At 45.2% G+C, this 27,120-nt stretch overlaps 1 protein-coding gene across 1 annotated transcript in view; it reads right to left on the reverse strand.

The window, feature by feature from the left end:
- The window catches only part of CEP162 (centrosomal protein 162), a 79,349-nt gene that overhangs the window by 20,852 nt on the left and 31,377 nt on the right, over positions 1-27,120 (reverse strand). Inside the window, exons 8-12 of the mRNA XM_068110668.2 lie at positions 24,738-24,818; positions 23,480-23,656; positions 9,362-9,443; positions 8,811-9,157; positions 8,508-8,623 (exon numbers count right to left, since the gene is read on the reverse strand). Coding sequence (XP_067966769.2) covers positions 8,508-8,623; positions 8,811-9,157; positions 9,362-9,443; positions 23,480-23,656; positions 24,738-24,818 — 803 coding nt within the window. The remainder of the gene's footprint in view (positions 1-8,507; positions 8,624-8,810; positions 9,158-9,361; positions 9,444-23,479; positions 23,657-24,737; positions 24,819-27,120) is intronic.

Raw genomic sequence — 27,120 nt, forward strand, 5'->3', positions numbered from 1 at the left:
TCATTCAACCAGTTTGAATAGAGAAAAGGAGTCATTCTGCTGTTTTGTGTCAATGTGTGTATGGGATACTGGCATTCCCAATTCTCCAATGAGCATGGAGAAAAGAAAGAAAACCAGAGAATTGTCTGAGGAGGTCAGACACAAGATTGTAGCCAAGCATGGACAATCTCAAGGCTCCAGAGAGCTTGATGTTCCTGTGTCCACCATATGCAATGTTATCAGGAAGTTTAAGGCCCATGTCACTGTAGCCAACTTCCCTGGACGTGGCTGCAAGAGAAAACTTGATAGAAGATTGCAGCGAAGAATTGTTCGATTGGTGGAGAAAGCACCTCGATCAACTGCCAAACAGATTCAAGCTGACCTTCAGACACAAGGTACGACAGTTTCAACTCGCACCATCCGTCGCCAACTCAATGAAAGGGGGTTCTATGGTAGGAGACCCATGAGGACCCCACTGCTGAGAGAGAGACATAAGAAAGCCCGACTGAAGTTTGCCAAAACACACCTGAACAAGCCAAAATCTTTCTGGGAGAATGTCCTATGGACAGGTGAGGCCAAATTGGAGCTTTTTGGTAAAGCACATCATCTCTATGTTTACAGAATACAAAATGAAACCTTCAAAGAAAAGAACACCTTCCCTACAGTCAAACATGGAGGAGGTTCAGTGATGTTTTGTAAGTTGCTGTGCTGCCTCTGGCATTGGGTGCCTTGAATGTGTGCATGGCATCATTAAATCAGGAGATTGCCAAGGCATTTTGGAGCGCAATGTTGAACCCAGCGTCAGAAAGCTGGGTCTTTGTCGAAGGTCATGGGTCTTGCAGCAGGACAATGACCCCATACACACTTCAAAAAGCACCCAGGAATGGTTCAAGACAAAACGCTGGGCTGTTCTGAAGTGGCCGGCAATGAGTCCAGATCTAAATCCCCTTGAACACCTGTGGGGAGATCTGAAAACAGCAGTTGGGAGAAGGCACCCTTCAAATCTGGGAGAACTGGAGCAGTTTGCACAAGAAGAGTGGCCAAACTGCCAGTCGAGAGATGGAGGAAGCTCATTCAGGCTATAGGAAGCGCTTGACTGCAGTTATTTTGTCCAAAGGCCGTGCGACCAAATATTAAGTCTCATGTGTCAATAATTTTGTCAATTCCATTTATTTTTATTTTCTGATTTGAAAGGATATATTAAGTTCTGAATCAAAAACAAAGGTTCTGTAATATTAACAGTGAAATAAAGAATTGTGGAGACCAAATACTTTCGTCAATTTCAACTTATTTTTAGAGAAAATTGTGAGTTATTTGAAAAAAAAGTGCAAGGGTGCCAATATTTTTGGCCACGATTGCATGGAAGCTGACCTTCTCAAACTTTCACATGTGCTTACAAAGCCTTACCAATGGGACTTTCTGCAGGACAAAGCCAAATTTTGTTTTATCAGTCTCTTTACCTGATGGGCACCATTTTATCACATTTGCTGTTTGTTTGTAGTTAATTTCCTGCTTAACCAAAATTAATTGACTGAGGAAATGGTATCATCATGTAATCTGGGGTCGCAACCACCCACATCGAGCAGTCAGACAACCATGGCTAAGATGGCACAATCACACCACTAGTCACGGAGCGGGTTACCCACCTGGATTCAGAGCAGATAGAGTAAACCAAATACTAAGGAAATAGGGCACATTCCACGATATTGGTAATAGAAACCAAACCCTTTTTTAACAATATACATACTTTACCCAAATTATCCAGATTATCTTAACCATATCCTAAACTAAACAAATACCGTCGGACCTTACTATTTGCGGGGGATACTTTCTTGGAAAATCCGTGAAGAGCGAAACCCGCGAATAGGGGGCATTATTTCAATGGAAAAAGGGGGGATAGGTTCCCAAGTCACGAAAATCCACGAATAGAAAGGAACAAACCACGAATGGCGAGGCAAAATCTGCGAATGGTGAGGCAAATCCCGAGAATGTCGATGATAATCCGCGAAGATCGATGAAAATCCCGTGAATGTATGCCGCGGTAAAAGGGGATACGTTGTAGGTTCCCGGCAGTTCCTGATTCATAGAGGAAATTTTTAAAAAGTTTAAAATGTTTTCAACCGCAAATGCATATGATTACAGTTTCATAAAAATGCTTACAAATTTTGAAAAACGACAACTCCAGGTACCATTTCCAATTTATTGAAGGAATGCGCTTACAGTTTATTAAAAGTGCTTAACCAGCTTAACCATACCGCACTGTGAAACAAACAAAAGAAAACCGCGAATTTGCAGAGCACGGCAGTGAATATAAAAAAACCCGCAAATTCGCGGAGCACGGCCGTGAATAGAAAAAAACCCCGCGAATTCACGGAGCACGGCTGTGAATAGAAAAAAAAAAAAACCGCGAATTCACAGAGCATGGCCGTGAACAGAAAAAAAAACCGCGAATTCGTGGAGCACGGCCGTGAATAGAAAAAAAACCGTGAATTCGCGGAACATGGCTGCGAATAGGGGGGAAAAAACCGCGATTTTGCGGGACATTTTTCCGCAAATAGAGAAGCATGTTGCATTTCATCAACCGCGAATACGCGGATTCCGAGAATAGCGGAACCGGGAATAACCGGGAACTGTACACAGAAATAACACTTCAGAAAATTGTTTCTTGATTCCTGAATCCAAAGCAGTCACAGTCGGTTGTATGAAGCAGGTGATGATCGAATTAATGGTGCAGTGATCAGTAGAGGCAGGTGTAACTCACTTATTTATATTGAAGGCAATTGTGAGCAGAGGACAAGCAGGAGCAGAAGTAGGCATTATAAGTTCTGTGTAGTGAAGCGAGTCTAAGGAACCGTGCTTTGTTTCGTATCTCCTTGAAAAGCACATTGGTTTAGATATGCTTCAGATTGGCCTTGGGGAACACCCCCGCCTTGCCGATGGAGATCACCAGTGGAATGAATGGGCTGACACTGGAGGTCACCAGCACTGGAGAAACAGTGAGCGCCAACTAAGGATGCTCAAAATATCTGAGTTGGGCTCCACTGAAGCAGAATCTCCAATAAATGCCGAGCATCTGAGCGTCCTCATTTCAAAGGGGGAAATCGCCGAAGCATGACTCAATGCGATATGATGAAATCCCAGTAAAGTGACTTCACCAACGTCTAGATCTCGTTGATCTGCTTCATGTGTCCATCCAGGTCCCCTCTCTCTCCTGGTGTGCTCCTTCTTTTGTCTCGTGTCGCCTTCCTTATATGCCGTACCATCCAGGCACATCCCTCAAGGGGACCACACAGTTGCCCATTGCTCTAAGGCCCCAACCTGTTTGGGCATGACTATCTGCACGGACAAATCCCTGCTAAGCCTTTCAGTTGTGCTACTATCCAACAAGCAAATAACAAACAAACAAATATATTGTCCAACAAACAAACAAGTTTTCCATAGCAAAACAATTGTGTATACCGTATACTAAAGTATAAAACATTTAGGGAGAAAGCAAGAAAAGCAGGCTTGAAACCAAATGTCATGAAAACTAAAATTATGACATTTAACACTGAATCTCAAAAATGTCAGCTTTTCATTTTGGAAATAGCTTATGGAAATAGGATTCTTCTTCATTTGTATGCAGCACAAGGCTGCGACGCAGCATCATTGGCTAAGGGCACGGCTGTGCCGCTGATGCAATGCTCTCTGCTGGTTAGGGTAGGAATTTGTAATTTGACTTTTGTGTCGGCGATAGCTCTCCTACTCTTCACGAAGGACACCGTTGGCTCTTTAACGTCCACCAACTAATGCGTGGAGATGAAACGGCAAATTTAACATCCATCCGAGGGACGGCACAGACATCGCAGTTGATATGAAATCCTTCCTTTTCTCCAACAACCTCGTCTCAGATGACCAATTTGGTTTCAGACAAGGTCACTCCACCTGGGATATGGTGCTACAACTCACCTCAACAATGGACGGAGGCCCTCAATATATCTGACATGAGATCAGAGCCGTCTCTCTGGACATATCTCATGCTTTCAATATAGTCTGGCATCCTGCCTTATTCTCCAAACTCTCTGCCTATGGCATCTAAAATCAACTCCACACATGGCATACTGACTACCTCTACTCTCGTAGTCAACGTGTGGCAATCAATGGAATAATTTCACCTCCTCTCTCTGTCAAGACTGGAGTGCCCCAATGCAATGTTCTGGGTTCAGTCCTATTTCTGATCTTCATAAACGACTTCTCTGACTCTCTGGAAAATCCTCTTTATCTATCTGCTGATGACTACACCCTCTGCTGTGACATCCTTCCTCCTTCAGACATGCAGATGGCAGCCTCTTCCCTCTCGAGACCTTGACAAAATCACAAGCTGGTCAAACACTTGGAATACCGGTATGTCTTTCGATCTTGATAAATCTCACAATCTCTCTGACCAAAAGGACTGTCTGGCAAACCCTCTTATCTACTTCCCTATGCCTTAGTCACATATGATGCTGCCGCCGCACGGTTCTGCGGTCTGTGGTTTGTAGATGGGATTTTTACAAATCGTACGGCTTTGCGGGCTGCGGCAGCAGTGTTCACAAATGTTACGGGGTCCGCACGGCAATCGTAAAAGTCATGAAATCAAAATGCGTGAGGAGACCGCAAGGCGAACCGCGAGGCGCCCTCACGGCGACCGCAAGGCCATCTTGACGAGTTCCTGCATCAGGGTGTCGTAGTGTCCCAGGGTGGAACGCCGCAACAACCAGGGCTTCACCCACACCATTCGTCTTCTTCTCTCCTGACGTCGCTCTTCTTCTAACACTACTATAGCTACTATAATTTCTTCCTGCCGGCGGCCGATCTGCCTCAGTCGTAATCTCAGGTGTGCCAGGCGCAGTCTCTGTGGTGGAATCAACGCCATCTTGACGATCTGGCTAGTGTCACAACAGGCAATATATACCTCTTCAGAAAGATGATCGTACGGCGGCCGCCAACTCACGGTTGCCGTTAGGCCATCGTACGGCAGCACTAAAGTCACTGCACGGCCGCCGTACGATATTTAGAACATCGTACGGCCATCTCATGGAGGCCGCAAGACCACCGTGAGGTGACAGTAAGGAGGCCTCACGGTTGTTGCGGCTGCCGTACGATTTTCTAGGCACACCAGACAGGGTAAAAACCGTGAGGTGACCTTGAGGTGACCTCATGGCAACCGTACAATGACCTTGCGATACTACATGCAGTGGGGTTGCGGCCTACGGCCTAGTGATTTCCGGAAAAAAAGTTTAATGTCAAATTTAAAAAATCGTAAGCCCCTGCGACGAGCAAAAAACCTTGAGATCGCCTAACGGCTACCGTATCTACCGTGCGGCCACCGCACGGTTATGGCAATTTTGGGGACTTACGGCCGCCGCCAACACGCCGCAGGCCATTTGTGACCGAGGCATTAATAATCCTCTTGAGGAAGTTCAGTCATTCAAACTCCTGGGTCGCATTATCAGCCATGATCTTTCTTGGGCAAACCACATTTCAAAGGTGCTCTCGAAAGCCAGCCACTGACTGGGTATCCTCCGTCATACAAAGTCCTTTCTTGGCACACCTGAACTCCTTTCCACCTACAAGGCCTTCATCCACAGCTCAATGGATTACTGCTCTCCCCTCTGGGGTCCCATGCCTCATACCTTGCTCATATTGACTCCATGGAAACGAAGGCCTTTAAGATTATTGGAATCTCCTGCGATGAAGCTAAGTCCATAGGCCTATAATTTCACCATCGCAGACAGGTTGGTGGTCTCTCTGTCTTCCCAGGTTTCTGCAGGACTCACATGGTCCACCATACACCCCCTTCAAGTGAAACTCTCAAAATGCAGAATCACTGCTGACTTCCGCTCATTTGTTCCTCTTTTTACCTGCTTGTGGAACCAAGTTCCACATTCTCTTCAATCTCATTCATTCTTCCAGGTCTTCAAGACAGCTGTTCACCACCATCTCAGATCATCCCCAATCCAAAACTATCATCTTTTCTACCCTCATTAACCCCACCCCAATCCCTCCTCCTTGCAAATATCCAGATTTCCCTCCTCAGAGTTTCCTTCTGTATCCATCTTGTCCATCCTATGCATCCTTTCCTGCCACCCATTCCTTCCCACACCCATTTTTTGTCTGTCCACGTCTCCCTCGATCCTGGCCTTCAACTCTGCTGTTGGCGTTTCCCTCTTTCTCTCTCTGCTGTTCCTTTTGTTCTGTTGTGGCTTGATCCATTCAGTGTACTCATACTAGCTCTTCTATGAGCCTTGACTATTAGAAGAAGAACAAAAAGAACCACCTTCAGAGGCCATTTTCCCATGCAGAGCAGGGGTTGGCTTTTTTTTGGGGCATCATGGTCCCCTTTTTGAAGCAATGTTTTACGGCCGGATGCCCTTCCTGCCACCAACCCTGTTAGTCGCCTCTTGCGACACACACAGGGAATTACCAGTGAACTGGTACTCAATTTGCCGACCTCAGAAGGATGACAGGCTGAGTCAACCCCCCTGGTGTTAATTCAGCGATCGACCGGGATTCGAACCCAGGATCCTAGGATCCCAAGCCGGCACCTAGGATCCCAATAATGCGACGCTAGTCCGCACTCACTGTGAGGTTTAACTCTTATTCCCTTCCCTTGTTATAGGATGTCATTCCCGGTGACGATGGGTTTAACCCTTCTGTACTTACAACATAAAATAAACACAACAGCTCACCTGACTTGCCATTCCTTGGTGACAAAATCAACATGACCTTTATGACAGCAGTTTCCAAATTGAACGACACATTGAGGGGTTGATGGAGGATACAATTGAATGTTTAACAACATTTCATTATGCAAAGCAGAAAGTGAGGTATGACCATTTTTTTTTTTTTTTTTTTGTATACAGGATCGAGGCTCGTGAAAGCTAAAAGAGATTAATATTAGATTAATATTAGATTAATATTAGATTAAATTAGATTTATATTAGCTATTTAAAGATAGCTCTTCAAAGTCTCCCCATTCACGTCAAACTCCATTTGAAAAATGTTCTCTACTGAGGCCAGACGTTCTATATTTGTTTTCAGTCCACTCTGGAGACAGAAAGGGTCCAACATTTTTAGCTTTTCCCACATTCATTCACAATTTGAAAATCAATTCAGACGTGGCTGTCACGAGAGCATGGAATCCACTATTTTCACAGGAATGGCATCAAAAACACATTTTCACAATTGCTTCAAATCTGCCCCCATGATGTATTATTTTAATGCACCGGACTTGTTTCCCCATTTATGTCAACCAATCAAACTTAAGAAAACAAAGTGCTGGTTGCATCATTTTCTGGAAGTGCGGTTATGCTGCTGATGCAGTGCCCCTGTTACCTGTAAGCTGGTACTCATTTTTTCCGGCCTCAGAAGGATGGCAGGCTGAGTGAACCCACCCATGGACCCAGGTACGTGCAAATCCCACATACCGCATTGATTTGGGCAAAATTCCCTAATGTCTTCTACATTTGTGCAATACACCATTGACATCTCCCAATATCCTTTTCTGATATTTAATATTCGTACAAGCGCTTTCATGAGACTTGCACATTGTAATAAAAATAAATAAATATAAGAACCCCACATTCAGAAAGAAGATACAAGTTTGCTATTTTATGAGTGAAACCCTGATACTTGGGATCAAAACCTTCAATCTTATCCTTCCCTCCAGGGCTTCAAGACAACTCTTCAACACATTTTCAGATCCAAATCCATTATCTTTTCTACCCAAATTCATCCCAACCTCCCCCCCCCCCCCCCCTCCCCCATTTCCAAATTTCCAGTTTTTCTTTCCAGAGTTTGTGGCTGTCACCCCATGTCCTCCACTTGCCCTCATTCGTTCCCATATCCATTATTTCTCCAAGTCTCCCTCTATTTTGTCTCTCAACCCTGCAGTTGGTGTGTTCCCACCCCCTACCCTCTCCCTCAACCTTCCTTGTTTTTGTTCTGGTACAATCTGATCCGTTCAATGTTCTAGCTCCTCCAAGAGCATCGATTTTGTACACGCAGAAAAATGCGCAAATCATGTTTGGTTAATTGATGGTTGAAAGGTTAAGGATTGAAGAACCAGATATATCCCTCTGCTTAGTTTCAGACGGTGAATTTCCAAGCCATCCTGATGCAACAGAGAACTGGTATCAGAAAGGCAACATGGGACTGATGTGCACCTTGTTCAGGCAGTGCCACTATTATAACTTGACATCAAACAGATGAAGCAAATCAGAGTGATACACACCTAACATTAATTATCACAGCAAACGTCTGTCTCTGTCTCTCTGCGTCTGTGTCTCTGTGTCTCTGTGTCTCTGTGTCTCTCTGTCTCTCTGTCTCTCTGTCTCTGTGTCTCTCTGTCTCTCTGTCTCTGTGTCTGTGTCTCTGTCTCTGTCTCTGTCTCTGTCTCTCTCTTGTTTTCTATTCTAATGGATGAGATTATCAAGATAGAATACAATGATGGATAGGAAATCACAATGACATGCTGTTTACTTTTGCTATACCTAAGCCATGCTTACAGCAATAGGATGCGGTCTTGTGGAATGTGATCGAATCGTGTTTGGTGCATCAGTTCGACGATGGCTCTCCTCATCTACAACAGTCGGCTCCAAATCATTGTTCTGCACACTTGGATCTGATGATGATGCAGCAAAATAAGGTAAGAGCAGTGCTGGGTAAGTAACACGAGATACGACATGATGGGTCCAGTAACATTTTTCATGCATTCATTTTAATGAGCACATGATGGAACTAAATGAGTTGTTCCGCACAATTTTACACCAACACATCTCACACTAAAGGAATGGTTTTAGAAGACTCACCTTTATTATTTGGAGATATTGTTAGAGTTTTTTCCAGGTGAGTGGTCCTAGGAGATGACCCTCTCCCTCTACTATTTAGACCTCGACCGTGTGAATAGGTAGTAGAAAGGCCTCTTCGTTTCACCCTCTCGCAATCAGCCTTCCCCCGACTCACACCATTTGCGGTGCGCGTGTGTCGCATCGACTCTTGCTCGAGTGTCGACCGACGGATCGCTCGATTTTGAGTTTTTAAAGAATGTGAGCATTCATGCTGCTGCTCTATTGGCATTCTACGCTGACTTGGCGAAATAACAGTTTTCATATGGGATGTGGTCGACATCGTAACTCGTCGCAAGTCGATATTATTACTGCAGAAAGAACAGAATGGGATAAAAAAGGTTATATTCTCATTATCAGGTATCGTAAACAGATATAACAAATAGATAAAAAAGTTGACAGACAGGAGAAGTAGGAATGGGGCAATTCAGGCCAGATATGTGGTGAGGTGAGCTGGGCAGATACAGGAACAAAGAATCATTTTAAATGATAGAAAAGCAGACTCAAAAGGACACCTGAATGATTTTTTGCTGTCTTCCTGTGTAACTAATGGGTGACCATCAATGCTTTGCAAAAATTCCTCAAAAGCAGCAAAGCCTGTAGAGGAAAAAAAAAAGAGAGACAATTAAAAAATCCACAGCACTCTGAAGCAATAAGGCAGTCATGAATATTATTGTTTTTGTAAAAATGGTCAAGTAAACAAGGTCAACCAACAGCAAGGACAAATCATTTTTAAAGCTTGAGATGGTACCTTTCCTGACGACAGAAATAGAGGGCCTACTCCCGTCGTTTACCCGCGCACATGTGCATTTCTTTGCTTTCACATTCAGCGCACTGGGCATAAATCACATCGTGTTCACACTTGCTCACCAGCCATCGCGATAATCTGTTTTAATTAAACATTCGTAATCCCCTCGTCTGCACTGGTTCTCAGGCAACTGGTCGGTCGTGGCCAAGGCACATGCGTGCACCCGAACTTCGCACCATCGCATCTTTGCCCACGACCACGTGCATGGGCAGGGAACTGCTGCGAGAGCACGAATGCAAAGCACGTCATGTGTAGTGCGGTGGCGCGAGAACGCCTTCACACATAGAAGGGGGAACGTGACATGGTAGGTCCAGGCGGACCACATGCACACTGCAGCCCGAGTGCTCCACGGAGAGGCAATGGCTCACATTCACAAAAGAGGCCGCCATCACGCTCTGGGACCACCGCTGGGCCAATTTGGCCCAGGATGCCTGACACATCGCAGGGTGGAAGAGGAACAAATGAGTGGAGTTGAGCAGTGATTCTAGATTTTGAGTGTTTCACCAGAAGGAATTCATGGAGGACCATGTGAGCTCAACAGAAACCTGGGGAATACAAAGCACAGAAAGAGCAAAGGGTGCCAGACCAGAAACGAGGCGGTAGAAGACAGAGAGACCACCAGTTTGCGATGAGAAAAGGATCTTGAAGGCTGTCGTTTCCATGGCATCAGGTTGAGCCAGGTGTAAGGCATTTTGTTGTATTTGGATGAGGATGCATAGATTTGGCAGAAAGGTATAAAACAATTTCGAGATTGTTGTGTTGAAAAGTGTTGAAAGTTCCCATTAGCACAGTGAGCTCCATCAATAGGAAATGGAAAGAATATGGAACTAGCCAGAATCTTCATAGAGCTGGCCGTCCGACCAAACTGAGCAGCCGAGCAAGAAGGACCTTGGTCAGGGAGGTGACCAAGAACCCAATGACCACTCTGACAGAACTACAGAGTTCCTTGGCTGAGATGGGAGAATCTATCAGAAGGACAACAGTCTCAGCTGCATTTCACAAATCTATGCTTTATGGGAGAGTGGCCAGACGGAATCCACTACTGAGGAAAAAAGCACATGACAGCATGCCTGGAGTTTGCAAAAAAGGAACGTGAAAGACAGCGCATAAGGCAAAATATTCTGTGGTTGGATGACACGAAAATGGATCTATTTGGCCTGAATGCAAAGTGCTACATCTTGTGGAAACAAAGCACAGCTCTTCACCCATCTAACACCATCCCTACTATGAAGCAAGGTGGTGGCAGCATCATGCTGTGGGGATGCTTTTCAGCAGCAGGGACTGGGAGACTTGTAAGGAGAGAGGGGACAATGAATGGAACCAAATACAGGCACATCCTTGAGGAGAACCTGCTTCAGAGTGCAAAAGACCTGAGACTGAGATGAAAATTTACGTTCCATCAGGACAATGACACCAAGCATGCAGCCATAGCAACACTGGAATAGTTTCAGAAGAAGAAAGTGAAAGTCCTTGAGTGGCCCAGACAAAGCCCAAACTTGAATCCCATTGAGAATCTGTGGAAAGACCTGAAGATGGCTGTTCACCAACGCTCCCCATCCAATTAGACAGAGCTTGAGCAAATGTGGAGGGAAGAATGTGAGAAACTATCCAAATCCAAATGTGCAAAGCTGATACAGACATACCCAAGAAGACTCAAAGCTGTAATCACTGCCAAAGGCATTTCTACAAAGTATTGACTCAGGGGGTTGAGAATACGTGTGTAAATTTGATATTTCTGTGTTTCATTTTTAATTATTTTGTAAAAGTTTCTGAACAAAAAATTCCTCGTTGACATTATGGAGTATTATGTGTATGTCAATGACAAAAAAAATCTCAATATAATCCATTTTCAATTCAGGCTGTAACACAACAAAAAGTGAAAAAAAGTCAAGGTGTGAATACTTTCTGAAGGGACTGTAAATCATGACTCAGAGTGAGACCTGGGAGTTTGAGTGACTGAACTTTCTGAAGAGCATTGTTAAGAAAGTAAATGGGGGAAAGGATTGCCAGATGGTCCTTAAAGTAAGAGACAGTCAGGATGTGAGATACACTACATGGCCAAAAGTATGTGTACACCCGAACATCACACCCGTATGTGCTCGTCAAACATCTCATTCCAAAATCATGGGCATTAATATGGAGTTGGTCCCCCCCTTTGCTGCTATAACAGCCTCCACCCTTCTGGGAAGGCTCCCCACTAGATGTTGGAACATTGTTGCGGGGATTTGCTTCCATTCAGCCACAAGAGCATTAGTGAGGTCGGGCACTGATGTTGGGCGATTAGGCCTGGCTCACAGTCGGCATTCCAATTCATCCAAAAAATGTTCGATGGGGTTGAGGTCAGGGCTCTGTGCAGGCCAGTCAAGTTCTTCCACACCGATCTCGACAAACCATTTCTGTATTGACTTCGCTTTGTGCACGGGGCATTAGGGCGGGTCATACTCAGGTGCCAAAATGAATCTGAAGGAAATCCTAACATGAGGGGTGTCTATATTATGTGTTTTTTTATGGGGAATTCAAATATGAGTTTATTTTTTGGATAGGATAACTCTAACCTACATCAATTTGTATTTCTAAATTGCCAATTTTACCCTTTCGAACCCCTTTATACGATATTAAAAGATATAAGGGAAATCATTCATATTGACACAGCCAAATCAAATGTACATATTTATTAACAGGTGAACTGCATGTATATCACTGGTTACAATTACAAAGATCAATCTCCTTACTTCTTGAACTTTACCAGGTTGCACAAGTCCTGCTTTGACTCATTCTTGGACATCAGCCTCCTGCTGGTCCCCTGAGCCCTGATGCCTCCATCCCTCTTTTCCTGTGAGAAGTACTTAGCAGAAGCCTCAGTCACCATTTTAACAACCCTCTCAATGCTTTGTGTGTGGCAAGGCCAGTTGAGCACCTCCATGGGGGTGTTGATGAAGTTCTTCACCTCCGAGGTGCTTAGGGAGCAGGTGAGAGGTGGCTCTGACACACCTTCTGACCAGCTGATCAAGTTACCAATGCTGGAAGCATCACAGTTGATGTCAGGTGTCTTTCTGGTCCTGATAGAGGAGACCCCAGCTGAGTGTCTGGGTCCCCCTCTCCCCTGATGGCCAGGATTCTCTCCACCCCCTCAGTCCTCTCCTTCTGATCCTCAGAGCACAGCAGTGTTTGGAGGATGGCTTCACTGTGGGCATACCAAGCAGATCTTCTCACAGTCAGCATCACAAGGTCCAGCACCTCCTTCCTCTGGGACTTGAGGCAGTCCAGCTGAAACAAGATGTGCCTAGGCCCTTCGATCCAGGAGTGCTTGACTTTCACGTTGAACCAACATGGATAATACACTCCAATGATGAATTCCACAATGAATTGCAGATTCTTCCGGTTCTTTCCTTTCAGTCCATGCTTTGACACCCAGAGCCTGAGAAGTCTGTTCTCTGTGGTGAGCCAGCGGCTGTGGTTTACTGGTCCAATCTCCACTAGAGCCAGCCTTGCAGGAAGCACTCCATCCCTGATTGCACAGACAATTTTATAGCCATAGTGTTGATCAGTTGAGAGATCTTCAATGGCCTTGTCAGACAGCTTGATCAGTGGAGGGCCAACAAAGATCCGGGTGAAGTTTGGATTGATATCCAAGTCTGTAGCAGAAGCAAGGAGCTTTCCTATTGGCCCGGAAAATGTGTTGTCTGACAGAGTAGGGCCATCAAGGTGAACAATGACATGGCGCAGGGGAAGTTCACCAGTGTGCAGGTTGCACACCAACCAGACCAGCTTTCTCCCCAGGTGCAGCTCCAGCTTCCGCATTACTCCAGCTTTCACACCAGTGTTGACATTTGTTGAGTCTCCTCCAATGACCCACAAGGTCTGATCAAAACCCCTCTCTGTCAGCCAGGCAAACAGGACCTTAGCAATCTGCTCCGCATGTGACTCCTCTTTAGTTGCTTTCTCTGGGGTAAAGCGGAACAGATAGTAGCTACCAGGCTCACTAACAACACTATAGTGTTCTTCCTTGATCTTTGCAGGAAAAGATTGGTCACTGCCCTCAGCTTCCATCATCACATTGGTCAGGTCAATCCGCCCATCAAAGAGGATGCAGGAGATCCCCCCCTCCTCCCTGCACTTCTCATCAAACTCTTCCCCCAGCTCTGTCATCAACTTCTCCTGTGCTCTATTGACCTTGTTCTTATCAATCACTTTACTTGTATTGTCTTCTGTGATGATTCCTGCATCAATCAGATCTGCAGTTGCGATCGCTGCAGTTGGCCTCAGCCCTATGCCATACCTTACACGAGCAAGGGCAATGTTTAGAATCTCATCATAGTTTTTCTGGACCTTTGCTGAAGCTGCAGGCTCAGTGTCAGTTTCAGGGAAGAGCTCAACTTCAGTGACAAACTCATCTTCAGCACCACTTCTCTCCAATTCCAGATCCTCATCACCATCTGACAAAAATCTCTCAACATCCTTCCTGGCTGCCTTCTCTGCTGCTGCAGCATTTTCCTCCTTGCTCCTTCTCCTTTCTCTGCATTCTTTTTCTTTTCCTGCCTTTCCAATGTCCTCACCTGTCTCTTGTGCTCTGGCAGATCAGGGCTCCCCATTTGGTGGGGTCCTTTACTTCCAGCCTTCTCTTTCTGTCCCTTGATGTAGGCAAGATCTTTCACAGGAATAATTTTCTCTCTGCTGCAGGAACAGTTAATGTGGGCTTGGATCACACAGCCCTCACCGGCCTCACAGCCTCCCCCCTCACAACTGGTAATCTGACACTTGCAAGCCAAAATATCAAATAACTTGTCTAACTTGACAATGAACCTCTCTTTGGCATCAAGTTTGCCCTTCCCAAGAGAAAACTTCACTGCCTGATTCCAGACCTCCTTGAGCTTGGACATGATGGTCACATTTTCATTGATAACAGGAGGCTTGAAAAGAGCATTGGCTTTGCTCCACTGACAAATCAGACCAGGGTAGATGTCAGACACGAGCTGGTCCACTGGGTAGTTCCTCCTGTCATCTTCACTTTGCTCCCTCAAGTAGATGCCATACCTCAGGATATCCCTCACAGTTGGCAGTTCAGACACCAACAGCTCCTGCCCAGTGCCAACAAGATTACTTAATTGAGAACTTGATTTCATCCTTGTTCTGACTTGAGCCATTTTTAGTAGTTCACACTGAAATAAAAACAATAATACACAGGTAAGTATCCACTACAGACAGATATTAAGGTATTACACAGGTATAAACAGAAAACCGTCAAAATATTCACTTCACAGGTCACTATTTCCTTCACATGTAACTCAGGCTAGCAATAGGTAAGTACACAAATCAATTAACAAATATAATATAAAACAAGGTAATTTACATCTAAAATTATTATCTATTTGTTCCTCAGGTTCCTATTCAAAAACGTACTTACTGGCAATGCCATAAGAAGAGAAGAGAAGACGGATGGATAAGGATTGCCAACCTCCTCAACATCGAGCTTTCAGCAACAAGATGGCTACAACTGCTGTCCCAACAGGAAGTTACTAAAATAAAAGCCCTAACTTCAAAATAAAAAACGTCTCTTTTTTTCCAGAAGAATAGCAAAATAATCAAAAATTTAATAATAATCAACTGCAAATTGATGTAGGTTAGGGTTATCAGAATTTTAAAAAACCTCAGATTTGTGTTCTACACACCAAAATACGTAATATGAACACCCCTCTCGATTGATTTCCAAAAAAAAAAAAGTATGGCCTGCCCTAACGGGGCATTGTCATGCTGAAACAGGAAAGGGCCTTCCCCAATCTGTAGCCATAAAGTTGGAAGCACACAATCGTCTAGAATGTCATTGTATGCTGTAGCGTTAAGATTTCCCTTCACTGGAACTGAGGGGCCGAGCCCGAAACATGAAAAACAGCCCCAGACCATTATTCCTCATGGCGGCGAGCTTTACACCACTCCAGTCGACACTTGGCATTGCGCATGGTGATCTTAGGCTTGTGTGTGGCTGCTCCGCCATGGAAACCCATTTCAGGAAGCTCCCGACGAACAGTTGTTGTGCTGAGGTTGCTTTCAGATGCAGTTTGGAACTCGGTAGTGAGTGCTGCAACCGAGGACAGATGATTTTTACACGCTACGCGCTTCAGCACTCGGCGGTCCCGTTCTGTGAGCTTGTGTGGCCTACCACTTCACGGCTGAGCTGTTGTTGCTCTAGATGTTTCCATTTCACAATAACAGCACTTACAGTTGACCGGGGTAGCACTAGCAGGGCAGAAATTTGACTAACTGACTTGTTGGAAAGGTGGCATCCTATGACCGTGCCATGTTGAACGTCACTGAGCTCTTCAGTACGGCCCATTCCACTGCCAATGTTTGTCTATGGAGATCGCATGGCTGTGTGCTTGATTGTATACACCTGTCAGCAATGAGTGTGGCTGAAAGAGCCGAATCCACTAATTAGAAGGGGTGTCTGCATACTTTTGCCCATGTAGTGTATATCAGGATTTATAGACATATTCCATGTGTTGGACCAACTTGTGCATTGACAGACAGGAGATGAAAGGATTCTGTTGAGAGCCACACGTTAGCTATGAGAGTAGAGCAAGTCAATAACCCAAGAGTGGAGTTGGCCTTGGATGCCATAGAGCAGAGAGTTTGGAGAGCAAGGCGGGGTGCCAGATTGTATCAAAAGCTCGAGATATGTCCAGAGAGACAGCCCTGATCTTATGTCTGACATTGAGGGCTTCCATCCATTGTTGGGAGAGTAGAAGCAGCACGTCTAAGATAGAGTGACCACGTCTGAATCCAAATTGGTTATCTGAAATTAGGTCGTTGGAGAAAAGGAAGGATTTCATATCTTCTGCGTTGAAGGATTCCATGACCTTGCTGATAAATGGAAGTAAGCTAATATGTCTGTACTTAGAGAGGTTCGTTTTTGCACATCTTAGCTCACCTGGAACGACGTTCAGGGAGCTTATGCGATGGCCCATCGTCCGTCCGTCAGTCCGTCTGTCCGTAAACACTTGCAACTTCTTCTCCGAAACCACTGAAGAGATTGTGACCAAACTTGGCACAAATGATATTCGTTGTGGTGTGACTAATGTTTGTTCACAGCATTAAAAAATTCAAGGTCTAAGGGGGTTTACCGGGCTCAACATGGATCCAGGTTTGACCCCCAAAAATAGGAATTTGCTTTTTCCTCTGAAACTACACACACTATTTCGATGAAACTTGACCACAACCTTCATCCCCCATGATGTACCGAAGTTTGTTCACGGCACCAAGAAAATCTAAGTCTGAGTGGCTCAAAGTGGGTTCGGGTTTGACCCCCCCAAAATAGTTATTTGCTTCCTTCTCTGAAACTATACACACACAATTTCAATGAAACTTCACCACAACGTTCACCACCCGTGCTGTACCAAAGTTTGTTCACAGCATTAAAAAAAAATCTGGCCCTTTGGGGGTCTACGGTGGGGTGGGGGGCGGGAGGGTTCCCCCCCAAAGTAGGTATTTGCTTCCTTCTCTGAAACTGCACACACGATTTCGATGAAACTTCACCAAAACCTTCACCACCCATGCTGCACCAAAGTTTGTTCATGGCATTTAAATAATCTGCCCCTTTGGGGGTTTATGGGGGGGGGGGGGGGGGTTGCCCCCAAAATAGGTATTTGCTTTCTTTTCTGAACCTACACACACAATGTTGATGAAACTTCACCACCCGTGCTGTAGCAAAGTTTGTTCACGACATTAAAAAAATGCCCCTTTGGGGGTCAACGCGGGGGTTTCTCCCCACAAATAGGTATTTGCTTTCTTCTCTGAACCTACACACACAATTTTGATGAAACTTCACCATAACCTTCATCATCAGTGATGTACCAATGTTTGTTCAAGGCATTGCAAAAAATGCGGTCTGAGGAGGTACATAGGATGGGTCGGAGGGGGGGGGGGGGGGGGGAGAGGGGCAGTTGCCCCCAAAAATAGGTATTTTTTTGTTTGTTTGTTTCAAGTCTTATGATTATTTTAGTATGATTCTATATGCTCTCGCGAGATCTCGCGAGATCTCGGAGACGGTGGGAGGGATTTTCGAAGCTCCACACGGTCTCCACGTTTTTCGAAGTTAAGTCTATTCACAATTGTATTTTGTCGAAACTGTATTTATCTTTCGGTGTGTGAAGTTATTGTGTGCAACTTTGGTTGTTTCTCGGTGTTTATCTTTCATAAATTGATCGTCTGTTTGCCGTGTCGCGAGCAAGGCCTTTGCCGCGTCGCGAACGATTTGAAATCGAAGTTAAGTGATTGTTCCCATTTGTATTTTCGTTAAAACTGTATTTATTTATGGTGTTGTACGTATATTGTGTCCCGACGAAGATTTTTCGGTGCAAATCTTTCATACCTGTATTGAAAATCGTGTTAATTCGTGTCGTGTCTTGAGGCCTTGTACAGTGTGCACTGTACAACCTTGAGGCTTTGTTTTTCTCTCAGCGGTCCATCGTTTTGTGATCCAATAACTTTCGTTCTCTGTATTCCCAGTCTTTTCACCCATAGCCTACTTCCTTGTGTAAATCTCAACTCAAAAAAAAAAAAAAAAAAAAAAAAAAAAAAAAAAAACATTTCCTTCTCTGTTCTCATTTGTTTATTCATTCTTATTCGTTCGTTCGTTCTTCGACCACGTGTTTCTCCCCCATTTCCCCAGATAGTTTTCACTCATTAACCTTCAATGTTTACACTTTCCCCTCAAGTTATGTATTCCGTCATATTTTATAACACCTTTTTCTTCTTCTTCTTTAAAAGGCTGCTTTCGACTTGCTCACCAAATCAATTCATCCCAAAAAAAATATCCATCTCCTATAGTGCCTTTTTTCTACATTCCCTAAACTCTCCTGCACTCCATCCTCCATCCAGCGTCCTTAAACGTATTTTTAACTCGAAGGTCACAAGAAACTCATTTTGCAATAAATGTTCGTTTCCCATAAATCGTACACTTTCAAAAATCCAATCTCACCCCTCCCCTCCAAATCTTCCCCATAACCCCTCCCCTCCAAATCTTCCCCATCACCCCTCCCCTCCAAATCTTCCCCATCACCCATCCCTTTCAAATCTACCCCCTTGCCCCCTCCCTCCTAAACTACCCCCTCACCCCTCCCTGCCAAGACGCCCCCTCGCCCCTCCCCTCCTAAACTCCTGCCTCACCCCTCCCCTCCAAGTCTCCCCCATATCCCATCCCTTTCAAATCCCTCCCCTTGTCCCTTCCCTCCCAAACTCCCCCCTCACCCCTCCCCTTCAAATCTCCCCACCCTCATTGCTTCTCAATTTCCCCCCTATCACTCCCCCTCCTCAAAGTGTCCTCCCCGCTTCTTCCCCCTTCAAACTCTCACCTCCATCTCCCCCAACCTTCTGCCTCGCTCTTCCCCCTCCTCAAATAACACCTCATTGTGGCTCACCCAATCACCATCAAACCTTTTGTCCGCCCCATCCTTCCCTTTCTCCGAGCTATTCTGAAATCTCTGACACACCTTCAACAGCTCTCCCTACCTCTTCCACCTCTTCCACATCTTACCCTACCCCTCCTCCCCCCTGTTCTGTATCTGATGCTCCCCCTTCCTCTTCATTAACGGTATGGACCTCAAACATCCGGTGCCTTCGTTCAAACTTAACTGATCTCTCCATACAGGTTGCTTCTGTCAAACCAGACGTGATCTGCTTAACAGAAACTTTCCTCCTTCATGATGTCTCTGATGCCTTGGTATCTCTCCCAGGTTACTCCCTCCTCCGGTATGATAGACCTGAGCCTCGTCCTGGAGGCGGGGTTGCTATCTTTATCAAAAACTCTCTTCCTCACTCGCCCTGCACTGCACTCTCTCCACCTCACCCCCAGGAATACCTCTGGCTACGGTTTCCCCTTCGCTCCCACCTCTTGTTCATATGTGTGTTGTACCGTCCACCAAACAGTGATGACTCCATCTACATCTCGCTGTCTGATGATATGGATCAACTTCTATCGACTCATCCCAACTCTCTCTTCCTCATATGTGGTGATTTCAACTGTCATCATGCCAGTTGGCTGGGTGTGGGTACCTCTCTCACCAGCCATGGCTCCTCAGCAAAGGACTTCTGCGACTCACTGGGACTGACACAATCTGTCAATTTCCCGACCCGGATCTCAGTCAACGGAACATCTTCTCTTCTGGACTTGGTTATGACTAACTTCCCTGAAAATGTCTGCTGCTCTTCTTCTGCTCCGATCGGATCATCTGATCATGTCCTTGTTAAAGTGGACATCTCTCTGACCATCCTCAGGGAGCCTGCTCAGCGTCGACGAGTCTGGCATTTCACTCAGGCCAACTGGCACGGTCTTCAAGCAGCCATCAATCATCTGGACTGGTCTCCCATCTCTACCACCTCTGACATCAACTCATCCTGGGAATTCTTCCAAAGTAAATTGCTCTCTCTCATGCACAGATTTATCCCATCTCGTCTTCAGTTGTCATACCCTTCCTCCCGTCCATGGTACACGGCATCTTGTGGTGAGGCTGTTGCCCAGAAACAACTTGCCTTCGTCTCCTGGAAAGCAAATCCAACGGAAGGAAATCTCATTTCCTTTCACAAAGCCCGAAACAAGTGTGTGTCCACCCTCAGGAGAGCCAGGAAACAATATCTCTCCGTTCTCAAGACCGAACTCTCTTATCTGTCTCCCTCTTCCAAATCCTGGTGGCGTCTGGTCAAATCCGTTTCTGGTGTTTGTTCCCCCTCCATCCCCTCCCTTACCTCAAACGGCTACACAGCTGACTCCGCACGTGAAAAAGCTGAATGCCTCAACTCTGTGTTTGCCTCTAAATCTTGTGTCCCAAACCCATCCCTCTCTGTACCCACCATACCCAGTCGTACCCTGCTGCTCCTGGACTCCGTGTCCTTTCCTCCTGACAAGGTGGAAAAGTTTCTGTCAACCCTCGACTCTGATTCTGCAACTGGACCCGACGGCATCAGCCCACGGGTCCTAAAATCCTGCTCTGCTGCTCTATCTCACCCTCTCTCTGTTCTCTTCACCCTCTCTTTTGCTCAAGGTCAACTGCCATCTGCTTGGAAATCAGCCAACATCACCGCTTTGCACAAAAAAGGTGCAAAAACAGATCCTAGCAACTACAGACCAATCAGCCTTCTCCCAATTATCAGCAAAGTCATGGAATCCATCATTGCTTCGGATATGAAATCTTTCCTCTTCTCCAATGGCTTGATCTCTGATCATCAATTTGGTTTCAGACCAGGTCACTCTACTCTGGACATGCTGCTTCTGCTGTCTCAACAATGGATGGAGGTCCTCAATGCCAAACAGGAAATTAGAACTGTCTCCCTCGACATATCACGTGCCTTCGACACGGTCTGGCACCCCGCTCTGCTCACCAAACTCTCCTCCTTTGGTATCCATGGAAATCTCCACGCATGGCTGGCGGACCTCCTCTCTAGTCGTCGTCAACGTGTGGCCCTGAATGGGTTTCTCTCATCTCCTCTTCCTGTTCAGGCTGGAGTTCCCCAAGGCAGTGTTCTGGGCCCCGTGCTTTTTCTGGTCTTCATCAATGATCTCTCTGACTCTCTCGAAAATCCTCTCTATCTCTTTGCTGATGACTCCACTCTCTGCCGCTCCATTCCTCTTCCCTCAGATCGGCAGTCTGCTGCCTCCTCACTCTCTGAAGACCTGGACAAAATCAGACTGGTCAAACAAGTGGAACATGTCTTTCAATCTTGACAAATCTCACACTCTTACTATGTCTCTCCGAAAAGATCGACTGGACAACCCTCCCATCTACTTTCTCAACAATCCTCTCCAAGAAGTTCTGTCGCTCAAGATTTTGGGTCTCACTATCTGCCATGATCTTTCTTGGGAAAACCACATTTCCAAGCTGGCCTCCAAAGCCAGTCGCCGACTGGGCATCCTCCGTCGTGCGAAGTCCTTCCTCGGCACACCTGAGCTCCTCACCACATACAAGGCTTTCATCCGCAGCTCAATGGAATACTGTTCTCCCCTATGGGCCGGTGCTCCTGCCTCACACCTAGCTCGGCTTCACGCTGTTGAAACCAAAGCTTTCAGAATTATTGGAATCTCCCGCGAGGAAGCTATCTCTGAGGGCCTTTCACTCACTCACCGCAGGCAGGTAGGTGGTCTTTCTGTCTTCTACCGACTCCTCTCCGGCCTTGCACCCCCAGCTCTCTCTGTGCTCTGTCCCCCAAATATTCCTACAGGTCGCACAAGATCTGCCAGCAACCCTCTGATGGTTAAACTGCCGAAATCTCGGCTCTCTGCTCACCTTCACTCTTTCATTCCTCTTTTCTCCCGCCTCTGGAACAAACTCCCTCACTCCCTTCAATCCCACTCCTCCCTCCAGGTCTTTAAAACAGCTGTTCACCACCATCTCTTATCTTCCCCCATCCAAAAACTTGATCTTTTCTACCCCCGCTAATTCACCCCAGATCCACCTTGTTTGAAATTCCAACTTCTTTCCTGGAAGTCCTGGCAGTGTCCATATGTTTTATACCTCTCCCACCGCCCCCTTCCCATGCCCCCCCCCCCAAAGCCCTCGCCCTCTCTCAGATCTCTCGATGTCTCCATGTCTCTCGGTCCCTGCTCTCAAATGTTGTGTTTGTGTCCTTCCCCCTCTCTCCCCATCTTGTCTACCGCTCCCGATGTTATATGTTTTATGTGTCGGTTTGTCTTTCTGTGTGATTAATGTTCGCTCTTTCACGAGCCTCGATCTTGTATACAAAAAAAAAAAAAAAAAAAAAAATATGCTGCCCTGTCTTATAGCAAGCATTGAAATTGGTTCAAAATACCTTTAGTCAGTGCAGTATACTGTTTATTCTACCAGGTAAGCGATGGGAAGAAGGGGAGGATAACTGAAGACGAGATGGGATGAATCTGTGCATGAGAGAGAGCAGGTTTCTGTGGAAGAATTCTCAGGCTGAGTTAATATCAGAGGCATTAGATATAGGAGACCAGCCCTGAAGAGAGATGGCTGCTTGCATTCCCTGCCAATCTGCCTGTGTGAACTGACAGATTCGTCGGCGTTGAGGCAGCTCTCTGTGAGAATTTCTAGAGAGATGTTTACCCTCACAAGCATATGATCAGATGAACCAATTGGAACGGCAAGAGACATTTGTGGGAAAGTCAGTCATCACCAAGTCCAGAAGGGAGGATTTGTATTGGGAGACTGGGAGACATCCGAGAGGGAAAGTTCACCGATTGAGTCAGTCCCATGGAGTCACAGAAGTCCTTTGCTGATGTGTCATGGCTGGTGAGAGAGGTACCAACACGCAGCCAATTTTCATGGTAACGATTGAAATTGCCACATATGAGGAAGAGAGAGTTAGGATGAGTGATTAAAAGTTGGTCCATGTTGTCTGAGAGAGGGAGATGTCGATGGAGTTGTCACATTTTGGAAGAGGGTACAACACACAGATAAAGAAGAGGTGGGAGCGGATGAGAAGTTGCAGCAAAAGGTACTCCTGGGGATTGGGAGGTGTAATATCAGCACAAGGACAGCGACAAATTGTATTCTTGATGTACAGTATTTAATGAAAATGATACAGAGCCTAACCCACAAAGTGAGCTTGTTAAATGTTGCTATTGTTAGCTTTCATGCTGGAGCAAGGATGCCATCACAAATAACATTCACAATTTACATATTGATTGTACAGCTTATAAGCAACGCCTGTACACTTGATGTGCTCCGTGAGAGGTAAGTCACAACAGTTTTAACCTGCAGTCTTTGAAGGGTCAATAATGAGCCTGTTGTACAAATACATTATTGCAATAAATTATTCCACAATGGAAATATCCTTGGACTGATGACCTAGTGCTCACCAGTGCTGCCCTGTTTGGGCGAAACGTTGTCTGTGGAGATGAGAGGGCCATCTCCGATCGAAACCCCTCCCTGTCCTCCATGACCTTCTACTTTGCTGTTGTTCGATAACTGTACCACAATGCCGCATTCCCGAGGAATATCTTCGACCCCGTTGTCTGGGCCAATGAGAGAAGAATCTAATGGCAGTTGGGATAAAGAGAGTAAACCACCTTCAGAGTGATGTATCAAATAACTAAATAAAAGAAAAGGCAAAAACGAGTGTTAAGTGGACAGCACATGTTTTGAAAGTTGTAATCGATGTGCGAGGCCCAAACCACAAAGTCCTCTCTCTGCTATCATAAAGTAGCATGATTCAATGTAAGGTCCTGATTGCGAGTGTGACGGTAAGAAAGATATAAAGTGGAGATTTCTGCACAGATCATTACCATGGTCCACCATCCAAATGGAGGCAGAATAAAATGGTCACATGGATTATCACAAGTTCACATGAACAGCAATCCGGCCTGCACAGTGATGTTTCTTCCTTACTAACTTCCTCAGTAGGACAAACCTTATTGCCACATGGCTGTTGCAAACCAGAGCATGCTTCAAATACGTAAATCAAACATTAAGATGATCAAACAACGCTAATTATATTGAGAAACAAGGATCAAATGGAACGGCACTCGGTAGAGCACATACCTCAGCCATGCTGAACAGTTCACGTTTTGTATCCCACTGATAGGACGAATCTGGATCTGGACTTTAACCAAAATCGACTCGACTTGTTGGGTGTCACCTACCCAACTGATTCACCAAGTTTTGTCATAATCCCTCCATAACTGTTTGAGATATTGCGCTATGTATCTTTTTTTGGCACCATCTCTCAATGATGAATAATCACGATGAAATAAAAAATTTATACGATCCAGATCTTCACCAAATTCGAATCGATTTGTCCTCGTCACACACCCAACCTATCCACCAAGTTTCGTTTGAATCCATCCATAACGTTTTGAGATATCTCGCTCACAGACAGACAAACAGACAAACAAGCAGGTGAAAACATAACCTCCGTCCACCTTCGGTGGCGGAAGTCAACATAGACAGCTCCAAGCTGCTGTGGGAATTTATCCCAGACGGTTAATAAAGGCAATACAACAACTTTTACCCATTCAACCAATAATCCGCTAAAACAAATGAATGAGCAACTATTATACGGTACTCTATGATGTGACAGATGGGGATAAACACTCGATAACAAACTCGTTTTATCACCTGGACGTGTTTGTGGGTTTGCACACGAGTGCCTTTCAGCAAGTCCCTCGGGTAGAAGTTCTGTGGAATCCAGTGACTGAACTGTCAGAGACACACCACGGGATGCTTTGGTACACCAAGGAACATGGAATGCACCAGATTCCAATGCTGTCAGTTCAGCAAACTAAATCCAACTTACGATCCCATTTCACAAACACAAAATTAACACTGCCCAGGTAAGGGTGTTAGCTCGATTCCGACAATTAAAAAATTGCAGATATTTTACAAAGATAGCATGAATTAAAAAATGATCCATTCTCATTCCTTAGCTGCTTTAGTCTCACTATATGCACAAAACGACAGTATCGAAAAACACCAACAATGACAACAACAAATGTTTTGTAAGCATTTCCCTTTTCAGGATTTGGTCGAATAATGGCATTCCTCCTTACGGATTTAACCCTGCGTCACATTTAAGGATTCATGTGGCTGCTGGTTTGCATCATTGCTGGGGACACGGCTGTGCCACTGATGTGGTGCCCCCTGTAGGTTAGGATCAGAATTTGAAATTTGTTCAGGGTGCTGGCGATAGCTCACCTACTTTGCGAAGGATACCCAAGGTATCCTTAATGTGCACCAACTAATGCTGCCAGATGGGATGCCCAGTTTAACGTCCACCCCAGGAACAGCACACACATTGATGACACATCGTGCCTATGCAACACTGGGATGATAGCTTATAACTGGGTCAGGATTCAAACTCAGAATGGACAGCCCAGGTTTGAGTGTGCGTACCTCTAGGCCATCCTGCCCACCCTCATTTAAGGATAATTTACGTGCATTAATTTTGTTGGGATAATTCACATTTTAATTTATATATATACATTATATATACACAGTCATGGCCAAAAATATTGGCACCCTTGCACTTTTTTCAAATAATGCACCATTTCTTCCAGAAAATTGTTGAAATTAAAAAATATTTTGGTATCCACAAATATATTTCTTTGGTTTGCAGTGGAACAAAACAAAAAAAAAGCAGAAAAAATACAAAATCTTAGCTTATTCCACACAGAAATCCTAAAATATCCCAGACAACAATGTTATTGGTACCTTTTAGAAGTTAGAAATAATTAGATTTCAAGCAGGAGGATTCTCCTTTACTTTGGAATTAAACTCACCTGTGGTGAGTTGCAGGTGCCTGCAATATAAAAATCACTCATTCAACCAGTTTGAATTGAGAAAAGAAGTCATTCGTTTGTTTTGTGTCACTGTGTGTACCGCAATGAGCATGGAGAAAATAAAGAAAACCAGAGAATTGTCCGAGGAGGTCAGATAAAAGATTGTAGCCAAGCATGGACAATCTCAAGGCTACAAGTCCATCTCCAGACCTTGATGTTCCTGGAAATGAACATCTCACACAATGTTATCAGGAAGTTTAAGGCCCATGGCACTGCAGCCAACCTCCCTGGACGTGGCTGCAAGAGAAAACTTGATCGAAGATTGCAGCGAATGATTGTTTGAATGGTGGAGAAAATACCTCAATCAACTGCCAAAAAGATTCAAGCTGACCTTCAGACACAAGGTACGACAGTTTAAACTCGCACCATCCGTCGCCAACTCAATGAAAGGGGGTTCTACGGTAGGAAACCCAGGAGGACCCCCACTGGAGAGAGAGACATAAGAAAGCCCAACTGGAGTTTTTCCAAAACACACCTGAACAAGCCGAAATATTTCTGGGAGAATGTCCTATGGACAGATGAGACCAAATTCGAGATTTTTAGAAAAGCACATCATCTCTATGTTTACAGAAAACAAAATGAAGCCTTCAAAGAAAAGAACACCTTCCCTACAGTCAAACATGGAGGCGGTTCAGTGATGTTTTGGGGTAGCTGTGCTGCCTCTGGCATTGGGTGCCTTGAATGTGTGCATGGAATCATGAAATCAGGAGATTACGAAAGCATTTTGAAGCACAATGTTGAACCCAGTGTCTGAAAGCTGGGTCTCTGTCAAAGCTCATGGGTCTTGCAGCAGGACAATGACCCCAAACACACTTCAACAAGCGTTAGGCCTAGGTCCCCCGTCGTTGAAGTGATGTGAGTTGACAAAGTGGAAGACGCAAGGCGGCCATCTTGGATTTTGAGGTGGCGACCCAATTTTCAAAAGCGTACTTCCTTATGCCCAAACACATCCACACACCAGATTAGAAGTTGGTACTTCGCTTATTTTTGAGGATATTCCGCTCACAAGGTTCAGACATACATGGTGGTGGCCATCTTGGATTTTGACGTGGCGACCCAATTTTCAATAGCGTTCTTCCTTATGCGTAGATACACCCACACACCAGATTAGAAGTTAGTAGTTCGTTTATTTTTCAAGATATTCCGCTCACAAGGTTCAGACG

Source organism: Myxine glutinosa, chromosome 3 (genome assembly GCF_964187855.1).
Source record: "Myxine glutinosa chromosome 3, kmMyxGlut1.1, whole genome shotgun sequence".
NCBI lineage: Eukaryota > Metazoa > Chordata > Myxini > Myxiniformes > Myxinidae > Myxine > Myxine glutinosa.